This window comes from Toxorhynchites rutilus, chromosome 2 (assembly GCF_029784135.1).
Source record: "Toxorhynchites rutilus septentrionalis strain SRP chromosome 2, ASM2978413v1, whole genome shotgun sequence".
NCBI classification, from domain to species: domain Eukaryota; kingdom Metazoa; phylum Arthropoda; class Insecta; order Diptera; family Culicidae; genus Toxorhynchites; species Toxorhynchites rutilus.
The window spans coordinates 181,474,034-181,495,032 of record NC_073745.1 but is presented as its reverse complement, the minus strand read 5'-3'; the positions used below and the strand labels follow the sequence as shown (position 1 = coordinate 181,495,032).

The 20,999-nt window shown below is 38.6% G+C and overlaps 1 protein-coding gene across 1 annotated transcript; it reads right to left on the bottom strand.

Moving 5' to 3' along the window:
* Positions 1–653: 653 nt before the first annotated feature.
* Positions 654–19,404, bottom strand: LOC129768935 (protein kintoun). Its single transcript, XM_055770885.1, has 5 exons — positions 17,903–19,404; positions 17,017–17,818; positions 1,490–1,887; positions 1,311–1,425; positions 654–1,245 (listed from the first exon to the last, which is right to left on the bottom strand). The coding sequence occupies exons 1-5, from the start codon at positions 18,937–18,939 to the stop codon at positions 940–942; spliced, it is 2,658 nt and encodes an 885-aa protein (XP_055626860.1). The 5' UTR covers positions 18,940–19,404; the 3' UTR covers positions 654–939.
* Between the last annotated feature and the right edge of the window lie 1,595 nt (positions 19,405–20,999).

The window sequence follows — 20,999 nt, the reverse complement described above, 5'->3', positions numbered from 1 at the left end:
AAATTGGCATTATTGATTTTATTTGACGGTTTACATGCCGGTTCAGTTTCTCGCCCGAATAGTGAACGACTACTGTACCTTAGGGGGTCTTCGTAGCCACTTGGTTACGCGTTCGCTTACCAAGCGATCGATCGTGAGTTCAAACTCAGGGCCCTCAATTGACCATCTTTGTGTTGTTATAGAATAACTACGTCCACGCAACCATCATCAGCGATGGAAATCGATCCACGGTGGAACAAAGATCGATTCATCCATACAACTGCTCTGCTCTGCAAGAAACATCGGGCTGCTGTTCTATAAATAACTCAACAATGATCAATATCAACTGTCTCCGCTGTCCGGTCTGCTGAACAATGGAAGAACAGAAAGAATACCCTTACGCCTAAATGGCTACTACTGTGTAATTTACCATAATGTAATGGAACAGAAAACATAACGCCTAAATGGCTACTACTAACTACTGTGTAATTCACAATTTATAGAAACATAAACATATGTACATGTACACGATTAAACCCGGCTCTGTTACAGCTAAATACTAATGAGCCTAATAAATAAATGGGATAAAAAAAAATACTGTACCTTAAACCTTGTGTATGAGGAGAAAATAACGAACAGGGACCAGGAACCAAGGAAAATAAAATACTATTGAATATTACATATTAACGTATTGGTGCAGTATATTGTAGTATTTGTTTCACAATTACATGATACCGACCGATTTAAAAACATTCTGATTTGAATAAAGCCTTATTTCAAACAACTTCGCATTGCATTAAATTCTAAATTTCTAATATTGATCGAATCTTTTCAAAAATTTCATAGTGAGCAAGAACGAATGAATCAAATTTAAACAAACACATTGTTGGTGATGTTAACTGATTTAAACAGTTCAACAAATAAGTTATGTTATATGCTACAAATCACAAATCAATAATTTCACATTTCAATGTCGAAAATCATGTCACTACGGAACTCAGTCTCAGTTGATTTTGAACTTTTAGCGGTTTTCTGGTTTGTTGTTGATGCTTTGCTTTTGTTGCACTTTTCCTTGTTATTTGATTTGTTCTTCGCGATATTATCGTCGATCAGAGTGTTTTCATCGTTTATGTGCTTTTCCATTATTGAAACATCATAGTTATTGGCAGTAATGATTCCAGCATCTGAGTCCAACGAAATTCCACTATCGTGATCATGATCTCTTTGTACTTCTAGGTTATGTGCATCACCAAATTCACGCTGCTCCTGGAATGAAAAAGGTAAGCTATGGCAAACATCGTTTTCGATTTCGGTTGTGTTTCCTAACAAACCTTGTCCTCAGTGTCAGTACTTTCGCCCTCACTGGAACGGCGCATAATTGAACGACGTTTACTTTCGTTCTTCTTTGCATTCTTTTTCTTCTGCGCAAGGATACTGGTGTTAGATCTAAAGTGTAGGAAAGAGTAATTAAAATGATCAATGTTTATGTTTCATAGTTCTAAGCAGTTACCTAAAAAGTTTGGTTTTAATTGAGTCATTGAAACGAACTGTTTTGCGACAGCTCTCGGATAACTCTCCATGTGAGTGTTCAATCGATCCGGCTATACTCGATACTTCCACAGAAGATGCGTGAAATATGGACTCATCGTATGAGGAACATTCACTCATGCTTCGTTCAAACGACGAACGTTTTAATATTCCCTTGTACTTGCTGTTGAGTTTCATCAATGCATCTAAATTATCCATATTGGCGCCATTCGTAGAACCAAAGGTGTGTGAGCTCGACTCCGAAATACTTCTTACTTTTCGCTGCGAACAAGCTTCGGTCGCTGCTTGATGGTTGCCAATGTCATTCAACGGTTCAACATCGGTGGGCTCATATTTACAGATTTCGTTCTCACCGATGATCTGTGTTGGAAGGAATTGTAATCCATTAGTGAACAAAACACAGCACATTTAAATTATCAGAATCAGGACATCGTTACGTTCGTCTTATATTTGAATGTTTTATACAGAATACGAAAGAAATATGTCAGCATAGGAATATGAATTAAGCACAAACCAGCTGTTGAGACTTATCGAATGCTCTCAAATACTTGTGATGAGGCTAACATGTGGGGAAGAACCGTCAGAAAGGTTGCAGAATCGGAGGGATTACATTACAGAAGATTCATGCTTGTGTTGAGAAGAACGGACATATTCATTGGGAGGTTTTGTAAGATCAAACCTAATTCCACCAGTCTCGAGACGACCATGCCTTGGTGTTAGAGCCCGATGAACTCTCTCGATGAGCGATCGTATTAGAAGCAGGGTTACCATATCTACAGATTAATCTGTATTTCCACAGATTTTTTAGACCTTTTGAAACCAAGAAACTGTAGACACAGATTACAGATTTTTTCGGTTTCCTACAGAATTTACATTTTTTTCAAACAACGTTCCAATAATAATTGTGGTTCGATGTTAAAATATGTTTTCCCATCTCACTTATGTTCATATAGCTTTTGAATGTGTCTAAATGAGAAGCATCTGTGGTGAGTTCACTACACATTCAATAGATTCTTTTCCATTTTTTAACACGGTTAAAAAAAATTCTACAGGTAACAATAACAAGGTATACAATTTTGAATTCCACAATAACTTACGTTTCGCATTTTTTTCAGAATTCACAATTTATTGTTTTTTCAGCTAATCCAATTTTCTTTTCAGGTTCTCTTCGATTTTTTTTCAGCTTCTTTCAATTGAATGCATTTTTTTTGTTTACCACTATTTGATATATCGTTTTTTTTCATTTCCATCGTTCCTTTTCCAAAATATTGGAGAGAGGTGCGATGCGAGATGGATAATATGTAGGTAAAAGGTGGGAAGATTTTTAACATAAACAAAATTTGTGACGTCACAGATTTCGGTTTTGTTATGTTACATTTCTTATAATAATCCAGTACATAACAAAAGTATTGTTATTAAAGTTAAAAATAATCAGACAGAAATGAACAAACTACATTATTTCAAAAAATAATGCAAGCCTTCAAAATCACATGGGCCCAACTGGCATTTTAAACAGAAACTAAAATTGAGGTGGTATTGAGGTGTTCTAAAGCTATTTACAAGTCAATTTTACTTCTCGTTAAGTTTTTATGATTCTCCACGCTAGATCTATATTACTTGACTTTTTCATTCCTATTAACAGCCAAAAGTACAAATTCCTGTAAATTTTTCATGCAAAAAGGCACATGAAAAATAAATTTGATTGACTCCGTATGACCTATATTGAGACGAAAAGTTTTCCTCTTGCGTTCAAGTTTCAGAAGAATGAAGTGTTCAGCACAATACCTGTGTTAACTTTTTGACGTAGGATTACGTCTTTCGGGAACATATTGGGGTACAAATTGAAAATCGAAAATCGAGCAAATCGCTAAAATTGTCCAATTTCAAACGCTTATTGCTCAGTCATTTCATGATGGATTGATGAAATTTTTGCATCAATCGATTTCGGCACTCCATAACAATTTTATATATTGATGAAAATAATATATGTCATGTAACTAACTATCGAACAATTGAATAATTTCATCCCCTATCCTAAAGGAAATACCCACTTCTGATTGGTCGAAATTGACGACACATGTGGCGGGTCCCTAACAGAGACATCAAAACCAAGCTGCCTAGAGGAAATCGGCACTGCAAATAAATAAAAGTAGGAGGAGCTTTTGTTTTCACCGAAAAGTGTTCCCTAACATAGACATCAAAACCAAGCTGCCTAGAGGAAATCGGCACTGCAAATAAATAAAAGTAGGAGGAGCTTTTGTTTTCACCGAAAAGTGTTCCCTAACATAGACATCAAAACCAAGCTGCCGGGGGAAATCGGTATTGCAAATACATTAAAGTAGGGGGAGCTTTTGTTCATACTGAAATGTGTTCCCTAACAGAGACATCAATACCAAGCTGCCTGGGGGAAATCGGCATTGCAAATATATGCAAGTCGGGGGTTGCTTCATGAAATTTCATATCAATGACCGATCGTTCAATTGTATATGGTAGCAGTTGTTTTAAAAATGACTTGATATATGAAACGATTTATTTTAATTTCCTAAAATTAAAAACCAATGTGTGTTCCCGCTCGAGAACGAGTCGTATGGTTTAAACTGTCTGTTTGTTGTGTTCATTTTCACCCAAGAGAAGTTTATACAGCGATAAAAATTGGAAAAGTGAAGAAATATTCGAAAAAGTGATTTCCCATATCCTCTACATATAGTATTAGTTGTTGTTAGTTCAACTAAAATTCGCATTGGGTTGAATAAACACTCAGAAATTTAAAATTATTAAAAAAATACTTTTTCCATTTCAAATATGTTTTCTCCATATTAAAATAACATATCTTTACTGATAAGAAAAAAATATAATTTTTGTTCGGTATTGCTAATTATCTTATATTACATTGGTAAGTTTATTTTCTTTATTTCATACATACATATCACAGGAGGCATCTCGTCTAGGATCACAGAGGGCGATTTTCATCATATCTCGTTATACTTCGGTATCTTTTATCTGATACGCACCATCCAACGACTGTTTACCATCCTTCTGCCATCATCACTCGGTAAACACTAGTGGAGTTAATATACAATACCCAACAACGAAACAAAACGACCCTTTTCAGGGCCACCAAATCATTATCAAAAAGTTTAACGATGTAATTCTTTAAACATATCCAAAATCAACAGATAGTCTAACGGAATCCTATGTCAACTATGCGGTCGTGTCTCGGACACAACCCTCCTGTGACTTTTTTATTGCGGACAATAGATAAACTTCCATAAAAGTCCTTTAAAATCGAAGAATAACAGACATTAGAATACTATTCATGTTCTGTTTTGACGCAGAACTACATCTTTCAGGAAGGGTGCCGAATCAGAAAACAGGTCACGTTTTTATGAAATAGAGTTAACGTGATAAATAATTTCACTATGCACGAATTCTCATGATTTACATACCAATCGAATCGGAAATTCTCTAAGATTTGTTTGATTTGATATACATTACAATTCGCTAATCTCTAGGTTTAAATTCATGAAAACTGGAAGAATTTCCTTTTTTCCCATACATTTGTTGTGCCGATTTGTGTGCTAACCTTACCCGTATTTCGAATGCTTATAACTCGAACATTTCTTAAGAGATCGGAAAGATGTTTGCATCAATCGATAGGAAATATTCCTACGCGTCTATCACAATTTACAAAATGTTCTTTTTCACGAGATGAACAAATGAATAACGGTAAAGTTTCAAGCGTTATCTAAACGCCCTGACTGACAAGGGTTGATTGGTCCCATTTACGGTTTCCCCAACACAGACTTCAAAATCGATGTACCTCTGGAAATCCGCTTTGCAAATATACATGCAAGTCGGGGGCATTTTTGTTCCCACTGAGATGTGTTTCCCTAACACGGACTTCAAAATTAATGTGCCTGGGGGAATTCGCTTTACAAATATACATGCAAGTCGGGGATATTTTTGTTCCCACCGAGCTGTGTTTCCCTAACACGGACTTCAAAGTCAATGTGCCTGGGGGAATCCGCTTTGCAAATACATGCAAGTCGGGGGTATTTTTTGGTTTTGAGTACTTTCGTACTCGCTTGTCGTTATGCAGATCGGAATATGTTTCCCTAAAACGTACTTTTAAACTGAGAAGCCAGGGAAAATCGTCATTTCAGATACTAGAGGTGAATGAAATTTCGCAGTTCGAGAACTACGTAAACATAAGATGTGCAGTAATTTCAGAGGGAAATGTAAAATGCAATGATCGTTTGTCAATCTTTCCGTTCGCAGATTTTAGTAGTCCTAGGCATCATATCAAACATAAAAGGACGTTCATCAAATTTATTTGTAACGAAGAACATAATCTAATACAAAAATTTCGATGCGTTTCAAACCTGCATTCTAAACTTGTTTACCACTTCTAAAATTCGAAGTGGTAAACAAGTGGATTGCATAATTTAATTGCGTAGTTCTACGTCGAAAATATGCGGTCGTGTCCTAGATACAATCCCTTACAATTTTTTTTTCAAATAATGAACGTAATGTGGAAATATTTTTTGAAAATATGTAATTAGTTTCCGTATATCCTCTCTCAACGTTATTATATTTTGTACCATTTGCGTAACTGACTGGTATGCCTGTTATGTGAACTTCCTATCTTCCTGGCTACTCATGTGTATCTGAAATAGTAGAAAATGCAAAAACATGATTTTCTATATCATTGATGAATTAAGTCGTATATCTGTATACGCACATTCTATTCATTTTATATTAGTTTCTGACATTAATTGTCGCATATCATTTTAAAAAGCATCGTATATCGTTATATACGGCTTTATCTGCGTAGAAAAAATTTGGTATATGCGTAGATCGTCTTCACTTTTGCGTGTATATGCCAGTTATATGCTTCATATATCATCCAAATGTGTCTTGGATGTATGTGTATCGCCTCCAATTATAGCTATTCGTACGATTTTACGTTTGTTTGGTCTTTTCGACATTCCTATGTTGCGTGATGTCCTACTTTCTGAAAACGTCTGTGTTATCGGTTAGCGTTACGATCAATATGGTTGGTAAATGACTGGACTAAGCGTACCATCAGTACTTCGCGTACCTGCAGGCATAAAATGGACCCCATTCGTGGTCCTGAGGTTCTTGTCCAGTAACTTCTATCCCTACCTTCCCGCGGTGCCGGCTGGGGTACGAGTAATCATAGTGAAGATCGGATAACCAACCCCGGTGGGATCTTGGTTGTATGCTAACAGGGAAGGGGGCCTATTCGAACGTTTCACCATGGAAGTGCAGCTCAAAACAGCGTATGTTCCCCATGTCAGGTGCCACTGATCACTGTCTCCATGCCATTGCCCACACGAAGGGAGACCCGACGAGGAAAAATAATTGTTCTACGCGCAGCTGGAGTAAGGGTATGACGTATAACGGGGGGACGTGAAATTTTGTCATCGTAGACATGAATGTTCAAGTGCGTATCGCAGTGCGAATATAGATTCGGACCACTACCTAGTTGATGTATGCATGCGCTCAAAAATATCAACAGCGTATAACACGAGACGAAGTCGAACTCCGTGACCAAACACTGATCAACTACGCGACACCGCTGTTGCCATGGAATACTCGCAGCGGAAGAGCAGCTACCCTTGAAGATGGCTGGAGGGATATTCGTACAGCCATAGGTTGCACTGCTATCGCGGCGCTAGGTACGACGGCCCCGAACCGGAGAAAAGACTGGTTTGACGGCGAATGCAAGTAGTTAGTTGAGGAGAAGAATGCATTACTAAATCAGCAGGAATGAGCAAGAGCGAACTTATTGTGTGGAATATGGTACAAGTGGATAAATTCCCGGAATAATGAACCGGGCTGGAGGAAACTCAGGGAAAGCCAGAGATTCGCCACGCAGCCGTCTCTAAATCGAGTACCTTCTACAAAACTTGGCCTTTCATGAATGAGCAAGGAATCTTTCGATTGCGCGGTCGCGTTGGAACTACACCGTATGTGCCATTTGAAGCAAAATATCCGGCGATTGGTCCAAAGTTTCATCAAATGGCAATTTCAATGGCAATAATTTCAGAGGGAAATGTAAAATACAATGATCGTTTGACAATTCTACCGTTCACACATTTTGGTAGTCCTAAGCATCATATCAAACATAAAAGGACGTTCATCAAATTTACTTGTAACGAAGAACATCATATTTCATGGAAATATGCTTTCAAATCCCCGTAGGAAAACCTTAATGTTGCATGTTGTGGGGTTCGATTCCACCTCAAGCGGAATAGAGCAGCAAAAGTGTTTACAGTTTGTGATAGATATCTAAGTAGCAATGAGAAATCCTGGTGCGGATTGGCACCAGAATTTCTCAAATGTTCAATCGAGTAACGTCATGTTTGACCCCATCGAAACTGACAGCATTCGATTAGCGCTATCTGTATGTCGACAGGGAAGTTGCATCTTTTCGTGTTTAGATGTAATCATCTCCACTGAAACTTCCCTGCGACTTTTGACGGAAACATGTCACCCACGGAAAAAAAGACGGGTGGGTAATGTCGGGGACATAACCGGAGTGACGTAGGACTATACAAAGGGGACAGCTTTTGTTAAATATATATTTTAAATATATTGTTTTATTTTCTTCTCCTACGTGAATACCTACCTATCTACCTTAAAAATGGATTAGTTTACTGTTTACTCTTCATGAATATGTTGATGGTTCTGAAAAGAACCTTTGGTGTTGTGTTTTTTTTTTATCACTCGATATTCCCATCTTGTTCGGTTAAACCTTCCTGTTTAGCTATTGCGTTTGCCACTCGCCACAGCTTTCACAGTTGGAATATTTCTTCCCATCCAGCTTGTGACATGTTGTTCAGTAAATTACATTTGATGCGACGTGCCGGAGAAACACTTTGCCACTCACTGAAACTAATTGTTGCCTTGATGAGCGCCGAACCGAAGCTGCTCTGTTCTTGATGCGGGTTTTCTGATTGTCGTGAGCAGCTTTGCAAGCCAACTCGAGCACTCCGACGGCCGAAACTCTATAATCGCTGTTAGGTATACTGGTGCTCCGGCACCAATCCGTTCGGCCTAGTTACCCTTGCGGAGCAATCAGTGAATGCGACCAACAGGGAACTGGAGACTTGCACGGTTCGAGTGAGACTTTGCCTTTCCCTTAACTTGTCCTCCTTTGTTACGTCCACGATGCCGATGCCGTACAACCACACGGGTTTACGGTTTGAAAGAAAATAAGATATTTATTTGGGGTCCGCGTGTTTTATACTCTAGCGGTACACACTCACAGGATAGAGACAAATCGGCAGACTCAGCCAGAGGGGCGAGTCCAACGAGACGAACGAATGAGCGTTAAAAGGGAGCGAAGGCAAAAAAATACATTCATTACGATTTGTTCGCTCGTTGGATTCACATGCAGGCTAAAAAGGGTCCTTTTCAGGATCACAAAATTATCTTCAATCTAAAGAGTTTATTGTTTTGTCATCACTCGATATCCCCATCTTGTTCGGCTAAACCTTGCTGTTTAGCGATTGCATTTGCCACTCGCCACAGCTTTCACAGTTGGAAAATTTCTTCCCATCCAGCTTGTGACATATTTTACAGTAAATTACATTCAATGGCACGTCGCATTACCACCACTCAGTATCGGATTGGAGGTAATTTTAACCTGTAATTGAACATTTGCGATGACAGTGGTACAGTGTCGACCTTCAATGTGGGGTCATAATTTGGACCCCGAACTCTATGTTTACAAAAATGTCCAACTAAATATGTCGCATTACTGGTCCGTCCAATTAGCTAAATGTCGAGATAAGTGTAAATTACTGTACTTTCAATCTAGAAGCAATTTAAGAATTGGTGAAAATCAATAAGCTCAGAACAACTGCCAAATTCACATACTCATCATATCCTGGCAAACAAATTATGAAAAAATCAATTTGTGTTTTATTATTATTTTGGATATTGTTTTAGAAAGCATTGAACTGTATTTCCTAAACTTTTTTTTGGAAGGTTTAATGGTCCTGAAAAGCGCCTTGTTTTATGGAATGGTTCCAATTTAGAAAACTTAGTACTCGTGGTTATGAAAAAAAAACCATTTCGAACGCCCTCGATGCCGCCTTGTTCTGGATTTGCCACCAAAGCAGTGTGTATAAAGAACAAACTTTTTTCTTCTGCTACCTGATGCCGTTTTGCGATTGCGTTTGCCACTCGCCACTCGCTGCAACTGCCTGTTGTCTTGATGTCCACAGAACCGAATGTGTTCTGTTCCGAATGCGGGTTTTCTTATCGTCGCGAGCAGCTTTACCAGCTAACTCGATCACTTCGGCGGCCGAAACTATATAACGCCGACTAGGTGGACTGGTGCACTGGTACTAACGCGCTCGGCCTAGCTTCTCTTGCGGGGAACTCCAGATCAACACGATTCGAGCGGGATTTTGCCTTTCCCTTCACTTTTCCTCCTTTACCATGTCCGGACATGGCTGCTTGGGTTGGTTTGTTGATGTGTTGTGATGCGAACCGATGTGGTGTACGGTTTGAATGAGAATGATCGTTACGGCAGCGGAGCGAGGATTTTTAAGCTGACTGGCTGGCTCGAGAATTACGCATGTGAGAGACTGCGACCAATGTTTCGTTCATTTTTTTCTTTTTCCTTTCCAATCGTGGTTCATTCTATTTCGCTGCTGCTCTGGTTGCCCGTTTTGTTCGGTACGATTTGAGGAGCACAAAATGGACCAATCAAAAATGGGCACATAGTGCATTTTGACAATGCTTGATATTTCACAATTATTCAATTATTTATCTCAAGAAAAATGAAATGTTATTCGTTATGATAGATGCGTAGATATATTTCCTATCAATTGATGCAAAAACCTTTGCGATCTATTGAGAAATGCTCGAGTTATAAGCGTTCCAAATCTTGCATTCTTTCCTACTTGTTCAGTGCCTAGATTTCCATTTCACCCCCTATATCTCCGGTTAGACGTAGTCCTACGTCAAAAGGACGGTCGAGAAGTGGGAAACGGATAGAACATTTAGGAGGTAAGGAGCTCGCGGTCTGATAGAAGAGGACAATTTTAGTGGGAAGCGCCGAAGCCGGGAGTCGCGGAAAAATAAACCGCAAAAAGAAAAAAAATATAGGAGGTTGTGTCCAAGATACGATCGCATTGTTGACGTAGAACTACGCTGTTATTTTATATAAGTCGCTTGTTTATACCTTCGGATATTATTTTATAATGCTGTGAAGTTTTAGAAACAACTGCTTAGTAGAATAATCTCTGAAATGGTTTTTTCATTGTAGAATAAGAAAGTAGAAGAAATTCATTCTTGTCCTCGCAAAATAATACACTAGCTGATCGTATGTCGCAATTTATTTCATGTCAATGCATTGAAAATTTACCTCGAATGCTATTCCGGTGGCCTTTTTTGCAATTGACATAGACTCGGCTACAGTCGATTTTATACATGTTACACCAGCACCATTATTCTACATCTCATCTCTACATCAATATATCTTTGGCACCGCATGGAAACAACAATGACAACACTTGCAAGTATCAAATATCATGCTATATGTTATTTAGTATTGCCTTAAATGAATCGCACCTCTAGCCATCGTTCGTACAACGTAAACCAAGCGCCAAACAAGTGTTCGCCATAGCATGCATACAGAGCAATACATTGGAGGCTTGAAACTACTAGGAATATAAACACTTATCATCATTTTGCACTATTCTCAAAAGAATCGCTTCTGTTAATATTACTGGCCTCGAAAAAAGTTGCATTACTTTCTCATGCTCGAGAGAAGCGCAGCTGTCACCCTTAGTGGAGGAAGTTTTGCTACTGGTAAGCGAAACCTAATCACATACAAAATTCCAGAACGATATTTACTTTCTTGGTGACTAAGCAAGTGAAATAAACTCTTTTTATTAATATCAACAACATCGAAAACAGTAGCAATGCCTCATTATGATCAATATTAGCGCAAATGCAATCCTAGTTGAAGGAAGTTTTGCGACTGGCACGCGAACCCAAATAACTTATAACATTCCAGTAAGACATTCAAGATGCTTGGTATGCCCCAAATAATTTTTTGGCGCACAACCTTAACGCCTGCTTTGCCATACGTCAGTTTAATGCATTGATGCATTCTCAAAGGCACCAACGAAGCCCTTATGATGACGGAAAACAAACAATGTTAACTGCTTGGAAAAAGACTGAATTATGCCACACAGCTTGTACTCTGCTATAACACCCGTCGATGCGAATTCGCTAATGAGTTTGTCAAGAGCGACCACCTTCACCACCAGTGAGGGGAGCTTAATTGTGGTTGCTGCCTGGGTAACGGCGTTTTCATTTTCGACCGACGCGCCGAAATCGCCTACTTCGCTGTTGTTCGATGTGGTGTCACACTCGTGAAGGCTCGGTTCAGTGCGAGCGCTTTTCACTGCACCAACATCGCGTGCATCATTAGATGACGCTTGCCTCGAAATTTTATTGCCCCTGGCAATGCGTTCGTTTTTTGCAGGGCTTGAGCCTGCCTTCATCTTCTTCTTGCTCATCACACACTACGCGAAGCGTCCAATTTATGACGCAGAAAGAAAAACACGCGATACGAATAACGCGAAAAACGAACAGAAATACCAAACGACGATATCCAAGTTGGATTACCACTGGTGGGGTCCAATCTCAGATCGAAGAGCAGCGAAAGCTGGATTGGACAACGAACGCAACAGTCCGATGCCGAATGAAAGTTTGCCTCAGCGAGATTCACTGTTTATACTCTAGGGAAGTATTCCCCTTCATTCTTCTACTTTTCTTTTGTTCACGGAGAGTTCAAATCCTACGATTCCCCCTTCGTTGGTCGTCGATAAGTTGCTAGTTATTGACAGCTCTGTTCGGGAAAGCACACAAATGGACAGAACAAATGTATGGGAAAATGGAAACGCTTAAAGTTTTCATGAATTTTAACCATTTACAAACCAGGGGATTCTAATGTATAGCATATTGAATTAGGGAATTTCCGATTCGTTTAGTATGTAAATCGCCAAAATCCGTTCGCGGCAAAAATAGTTATTAACGTTAACTTTATTTCATAAAAACGTGACCTGTTTTCTGATTTGGCACCCTTAATGAAAGACGTAGTTTTACGTCAAAACGACGCGAGATGAGAAGTGCGGTTCGAGATTCATTGTGTTGGTTCGGTGTCCGTGGTCGCTAAGCCGTATTGATCGGTGTAAAGACGAGACCCCGTGGTCGCAGTGATCGTTATCCTCAGAATATCCGGGACAAAAACGGAGATCGTGACAATCGGTGGATGGCAGTCTTCACCAAGTGTCGTGAGTAACCATATTATCGACAAACATGATACCTCTAAATTCCGTCCCATCCTATTCGGTATGGCACCAGTATTCAGTGGGGACGCTCCAATTTGTAAAAAAAATGTAAGGGGTTGTATCTAGGACACGACCGAATTATCGACGTAGAACCACGGAATTATATTATTCAATCCCCTTCTTTTGACATGGGACTACCCAGCAAACATTAAATCGTATAATTTTGCACGTGCCAAGTCTTACAAGAAATCCGAATAAATCATAATCGCATATAATATCAATCAAAGTATGTATCGTGTATTTTTATAATCGCATAAAATGTAAAAACTCGATTTTATATACCATTATCAAATTAAGTCGCAATTCGGTATAATAAACATCAATTTAATGATGTACATTGTCGTAAAATATATTTAATCCGCATCATATGCGTATATTACGCTGATTCTGTTTGTGTGTCGTATAAGCGTATAATTTAAATCGATTCAGTACGGTAGTAAATCGTGTTACATGCTGAAGAAAATCATGAAACAGTAAATCATATTAGATCCTAATAAAGAACATATTACATCATATTGAAATGTCAATGAAATGCTGATGCACTCGAAAGTAGCCGTGCGAGATAGCTGATGGATGATAATCCAGACGACCAGAGTTCGAACCCACATCGGAGCAGTTTTCACCAAACATCAATCTGTGCCATTTTAAACATTCATATTCCACTCCCAACACAAGTCAATCAAACAATTATTATTTCTCCAACATAAATACTCATATATAAAAATAGCGATTCGTGAGGCTATAATAAACATTTCACGAAAATATTTGCCATTTGTTTTTTCTATGTATGTAATAAATCGTATATGAGTATGGCAAAAGTCGTATTTGGTGCTTTGGCAATTCATGAGTATATTCATATTAGATCGCAATTCAATTTCAACATAATCGCTATAATAGCCGGTTGCATATTCATCCAAACAAATTCGGTAAGCACCCAGCAAACATTAAATCGTATAATTTTGCACGTGCCAAGTCTTACAAGAAATCCGAATAAATCATAATCGCAAATAATATCAATCAAAGTATGTATCGTGTATATTTGAAATCGCATAAAATGTAAAAACTCGATTTTATATACCCTTATCAAATTAAGTCGCAATTCGGTATAACAAACATCAATTTTATGATGTACATTGTCGTAACATATATTTAATCCGCATTATATGCGTATATTACGCTGATGCTGTTTGTGTGTCGTATAAGCGTATAATTTCAATCGATTCAATACTTTAGTAAATCGTGTTGCATGCTGAGGAGAATCATGAAACAGTAAATCACATTAGATCCTAATAAAGAACATATTACATCATATTGAAATGTCAATGAAAAGCTGATACCCTCGAAAGTTTTAACCGCCGTTGAATTAAATTTCAGATAGCCGCGCGAGATAGCTGGTGGATGATAATCCAGACGACCGGAGTTCGAACCCACATCGGAGCAGTTTTCACCAAACATCAATCTGTGCCATTTCAAACATTCATAATCCACTCCCAACACAAGTCAATCAAACAATTATTATTTCTACGAACATAAGTACTCATATATAAAAATGGCGATTCGTGAGGTTGTAATAAACATTTCACGAAAATATTTTGCGCCATTTGTTTTTTTCTATGTCTGTAATAAATCGTATAGGAGTATGGCGAAAGCCGTATTTGGTGCTTTGACAATTCATGAATATATTCATATTAGATCGCAATTCAATTCCAACATAATCGCTATTATAGCTGGTCAAAGTTGCATATTCATCCAAACAAATTCGGTAAGCATTTGCCATGTATGTATATGGCCTCCACTTTTGCATGCATATGCCAGTTAGGCGCATTATATGCCAACCAAATTTTAGGGCATATGATGTTATATATACGCTTGTTATGCGATTTAATGTTTGCTGGGCATTTGCCATGTATGTATATGGCCTCCACTTTTGTATGCATATGCCAGTTAGGCGCATTATATGCCAACCAAATTTTAGGGCATATGATGTTATATATACGCTTGTTATGCGATTTAATGTTTGCTGGGTACGTATAACCTTTCAATATAGGGGTTTATTCCAAAGTTTCGGGTGGAAAAAGTGTAAGGTTTTCTTACTGCGATATGAAAGCATACTTCTATGAAAGATACGTTGTATTTAAATAAATGCAGTGTATGTCCGTATTTCAAAATTCTGGATACTCTTCCATATCCGCATTAGCACAAAAATTTTCCGTATGCTGCTGACACCTTCACATTTTGATACGGAGGTCTTCCTCTTCTTCGAGGGTGTGTAGTGAATGCAGATGAAATTGCATTGCCATTTCGCAATATCTTCCTTTCTTGCATCGAGCTGTGTGTGTCTGTGTGAGTGAAATCAACATTAGGTATGAGTGATGTCCGCTCGTTGTGTTGCACTTACTTACTCCTCGATCGTAACTGTAGTTTCATTCCATTCCATGAGTAGAAAGAAACTCTACTCCATTCTCCTCCTTTCCTTATCTTTCCCTATAGGGAAAGAACCCATTCTCGCTCGATGTTCGCAGGCAGCGATGTTGCAACTATGACCACCAAACGAGAAGTGGTGTAGGTTCAAATCGTGGATGGCTTATATATACCAAATAAGTTGAAAACGGGCAGAGACGAATGTATTAGTTACTCGTTAGTGACGGTACGGGTACGGGAAGCACACAAATCGGCAGTACAAATGTATGGAACAATGGGAATCCTTTCAGTTTTCATTAATTTGAAACGTTTAGAGATTAGAGAATTGTAATGTATAGCATATCAATCAAATCTTAAATTTGCATACCAATTCGATTGGTATGCAAATCATCAGAATTCGTTCGCTGTGAAAATAACTATTAAAATTAACTTTATTTCATAAAAACGTGACCTGTTTTCTGAATTGGCACCCCTCCTGAAAGACGTAGAACAACCCGTCCAGAAGCCAGAAGTCCAGAACAACCCGCGTTGAAGCAACTGTTTTTTTTTTGGCAGACTTATCTCACTTCTTAACTAGGCGAACCTAGCCAGAATTTTCACCTGCCCCCGGGCTTCTGAATGCCAAAGGGGGACTAGGCTCTGCGGAATGCACGTATCTGCATGCTCGTGCTGTTTTAGTCCTGACCGAGGAATTGTCGGACAATCGCGCAGGTGCTAAGGATGACCGACTTTTGGATGCCGGCCAATTCCTTCTCGATGTTCAACACCTTTAGCGCTTCCAGAAGTGTCTTCGGGATAATTCCAGTTCCAGAGAGAACGACTGGAACAATTCTTGGGACCTCCCTTAGCCCCCACAGTTCCTTGAGCTCCACGGCCAATGGTCGGTACTTGCAGATTTTGCGACCGTGGGTCTCCTCCAGATTCTGGTTCAGTGGAATAGCGACATCGATGATGGTGACTTTGCGGTCGCTCTTGTCGTAAACCATTATATCTGGGCGGTTGTGGTGGATCGAGAGGTCGGTCAGAACAGTGCGATCCCAGTACAGCTTGAAACGGTCATTTTCCAGGACAGGTACAGGCAGGTACCGGTAGTTTGGTACGTTGTCTTCCAGTAGAGCACATTGGAGCGCCAGTTGTCGATTTTTTTTTTTTTTTTTTTTATATCTGTATTATAGTGACTTTCAACACTTTTGGCTGGTTCGTCACTTTTTACTTCCAATTTTGGAAGAATGTTGGGAGTGAGAATTGAACTCGTGATCTTCAGCGTGAGAGGTATGGATGTTACCACTACGCCAGATCGGCTCCACTGAAGCAACTGTTCACTCCGGTACAAGAACGTTCGTTACAATGGTAAATGTAATATATTAATATATTATATATCTAATACGCAAATCTGCAGTCTGGTAGTGATATCGATTTTATTCTCTATTAGGCCAGGCCTACCAGTTTGAAAATCATTTCTAAAATTTCGATGCATTTAAAATACTATTCGAAGTGGTAAACAAGTGGATTGCATAATATAATTGCGTAGTTCTACGTCGAAAATGCGGTCGTGTCCTAGATACAAACCCTTACAATTTTCATAATTCATTTATAGGAAAACATCAGAAACAGTATTATGCAACAAATAAACACAATGAAAATGGATCATATAGGGCAAACATACCTTCAGTTGATCACAACAGGATTCCGACAGAGATCGCCTCTTTTTCTTCCCGCGAGAATTTTTTTTAGACTTTTTCGTTTCGTTGGTGTTATCTTGTTTTGTAATAATATCATCTTTTTCATCAACTTTTACGTTCACTTCAGTGCTTACACTGTTTGTGTTGGATTCAGTGTTTTCTTTATTGTGGGAAGGATCATAAATCTTTTTTGAGGAATTATCGAAAGTATCACATACATCAGCCTTAGTTTTGTTTTTGGTTTTAATTTCGATGCTCAAATTGGATAAATTTCTCTCCTGTCCGGAAACAGTTTTACATACAGCTATACATAGACTGTCGTCTTCAATTTCCTTCCCTAATTTGTTGATTTTATCTTTGAATCCTTCCATTATGTCATACTGTGTCAAGCTGTTTTCATCTTTACCGGCATAATAACAATCAATTTGTGAGCTATTCAGAACGACTTGAAGAATTAAATTGTTGTCCCATTTCTCGTATTGCACTTCGGCAATATTAACGTTTGGAAAGCGTACGAAAAAGAGATAATAACATGGAAAAAAGCCACTTCCGATGTTGGCGAAGCCGCAGGTCACCGTGTTCGAGCCTTTCTTTATCTCGATACTTGTTGGATCGATATTACGCACGCTTAGTGTGAATGCGATCATGTTATCCATTTTGTTCGCAGAAAATTTTGGAAATATTATCTTCCTTGTGTCGCGCTCAGAAACATCTCCAGATACTTCACGAGGTCGAGATAAAATGGGTTTCTCAGCCATCCCGGATAAGATATCTGTTTCCGCATAGCTAAAATGTATTCATAAAACAATAATTGAGATAATTCGAATACTGAAATGTATTCATGATTTAACAACACACACAATATCCTACCTTTTATTTGGATCATCGCACTCTTTCCTCTCCGGTGTTGCACAACGTTTTTTGACGACAGGAAGTGTAATAGTCAACGTTCTATTATCGGCATTGAATTTGGCACTTCCATCTTTTTCATGTACCTCATAAGGAAGTTTTACGTTGAGTTTACATTTAGCCACATCGCTGATTAAATGTAGTTCTTTTCTGGTGACATTCAGTACGCATTCGCTGGAAGATTTTAGGAGAGGAAGCTCAACCACAACTTCAAGCTCGGAAGGAACAGTAACAAACGTTTTTGCGTCCGATTCTTCCGTCAACTCATAGTACTCAATGTCTTTTCTGTGAATGATCTTGTATGAAGGAATGGTGTAATTTTCTTCAACGATACTCTTCTTCATTTCCACTCGATCTTCTAGGTTGACTTTTTGTGTTTCAGTCTGCAAATCTGTACCATTGGTCGCTTTTTGTCGTATGACTGTCATTTTCGGAACACCTTTGTACTGAAGTTTGGGGAACCTTAAGTTTTCTCTGTTCAAAGAAACTTTGAAAGAATTTTCCACAGCATCGATAGCGGTACCCGTTACCAGATTTCTGAAATTCGCATTCCTACTAGCCAAATGCAGCGTATCACTATGAAACACGACATCGTACACTATGCATTCAGCTCCTCTATTATCATAATTTTTTCTCGGATGGCTTTGAGCATAAGGAATGCTCCATTTGAAACCTTTTTGTCCCTTTTCGTTGATAGATGATTGACTTGCCGGTTTTCCAACTAAATCGCAGTGGCAAACATTTACGAAAGCCTTCATTTCACCGTTGACATTTGTTTTAATTACATAACCCGGCAGAGGTTTAATAAATTGAACATCATACCCTCTCTGAGCCTCCAATTGCTTAATTTCATTTTCAAATTGTTCTCTGTTATCGAGATTCTGAAGTTCTTCACAGTACTCTGCAAACAGCTTACGGAATTCCTCATTTTCTAGACACCGAGTAATGTTCCGAAACTCGTCTCTAGAAAGATTAATCTTTTCATGAGCGCTCGACATTTTATTTCTTCACTATATTCCACTATACAGCCTATACTCGTCTCTGCTTTCTTCCTGCTACCCGCCGGCCGGCCGCACTTTTGTCAATTACGCAGTATAGAAGTTGAGATCAATTTTTTTTTGTTTATCTTTCTAACAATTACAACGAAAGGCTCAGACAGAATGAAAAATTCAGTTCTAGAAATATCCAAACAGTTCATCAAGAGAGAAAACCAAAATAAACAATATTTGATTTGAGCTCTACGTGACAACTTAAACCACGTTATTCTCTCGGCCCGGATCTTCACACAGCGTTTGTCCCTTCTCACACTCAAATATACTATAGCTGATAAAAGTTCAACGATGAAATAACATATTGCTTGCAAAAATTATGACAAAATTATAAACGGAAGGGAATTTTCCGTATCCCTTGCCAACTAACAAATTCAAAGGACAAATACAATATCAGCTGACATGATACATACACACAACTACAAATGCACGTGGAAAGTTTTTCTATTTTGGCATCGTATGTTTTGTTTATGATTTCTTGCCATTGAACATCACAAGATCACAACCCATATGAATCAGCTCGGAGCAAAATTGCGGTTGTTGTCTTGGGAAAGCACATTTTAGCAAGTAATTGAACTTTCATATCCCTTACACGAGTTGGAATAATTAGTAAATGTGACACATTTTCTGGCGATCATTTCTACACTGAGAGGAAAATTTAGTATATATGACCAATTTTTTGGTAAATATTTAAAATTCGCTAGTCATTTTCTACCCTACTAATCATTGGTACATCCTACGAAAAAAATTGTCAAAACAAAATGTCAAACAAAACTATGGTTTGTAAGTCCAGTGTTGGCTCAATTTTGGCTTCAGTAATGGCTGATTTGTTGGCCCTCCATTGGTTCAATATAATTGAGTAATTGAGTTGAGTTTTTATATCAAATATTTTTATTCTTATTAATATTCTTATTATATTCTTATTTTTATAAAATATTGAAAAGCTTTTCGTGCAGGCTATTAGCGAGCGAGTTGGGTATCACAGTACTTAAAAGTGTGCTTTTTCGGACACTTACGAAATTTTGCTGGATCGCAAATTGCATCAACTCGTTCTCATCTTCGAAAATTATTTGACGCCGGAATTCGTACGTACTCGAACGGGACTTCGAAGCAGTAACCCTCGGTAATGCATCTCGTACGCTCTTCGCTTTCTTTGATGGGGCTCTTATTCGAATAAGTTGCCAAATATGATAACCGCGTTCAACACATGAAACAGCATTATTTCTACAAAAAAAGAACGAATTGCGTAACACAATGCCAAATATTTTAAAAATAATTGAGCATTTACCTATTTTTACTGGAAATCCCAATGGAAGCTGCATAGTGAAAAAATCTCTCAGTTTAGCCACATGCGGATTGATCATTGTGGATCAAAATTGGTAGTACTTGTTCTTCAAATTTAATAAGAAATTCTCCACTCAGCCACATACCGAGCCAGAAGTCAGCAGCACCTGCTCGTCGTTTTAATCTTGTGACAGCGGAACATCAAATCTGCCGGAAGAAAACCCTTGTTATTAATAATATTCCTAACATCTTTCACATATCTAACTACGAAATTTATCTAAAATAGCAAAGGTTCGTAGCGCTGTCGACCGGTTTCGAAACCGGCACCAAATCGTCTTCATTGATTGCTTGATTGCCGATCGAATGCTCCAACCGCGCTTCTAATGATTGCCTCCACGCTGACAATACGACCAGAATTAAAGATGTTACTGCTTGATGTGACGCTCCAAGTTCGAGCGGAGGCAGCATGTACCGATCCAGCAACGAAGCGCCTTGAAGCGAATTTACCACGCAAACTGACTCTCCCCATCATCCTCAGACGCGGATTTTCTGTTGTTGAGCTCCGTGAAGTCGTGATTTGCGGAAGAAATTGTGTAGCAAATGGGACACATATCGCTCCGATCCTTCGATGGAAGGATTATTGGGCTGCTGTCGGTGGTAGTGATGGTAATGGTTTTCGCTGGGTTCCGTCGCCAAGTGCTGCTGTAGAATTAATGTCGTGACGC

What these genes read in the sequence shown, in the direction of transcription:
- LOC129768935 (XM_055770885.1), bottom strand. Translation starts at nt 18,939, where the DNA reads ATGTCGAGCGCTCATGAAAAGATTAATCTTTCTAGAGACGAGTTTCGG. An exon ending in CCTGTTGTGATCAACTGAAG is followed by an intron (nt 1,888 to 17,016) that starts GTATGTTTGCCC and finishes CTTCCAACACAG; the next exon opens with ATCATCGGTGAGAACGAAAT. An exon ending in GTACTGACACTGAGGACAAG is followed by an intron (nt 1,246 to 1,310) that starts GTTTGTTAGGAA and finishes TTTTCATTCCAG; the next exon opens with GAGCAGCGTGAATTTGGTGA.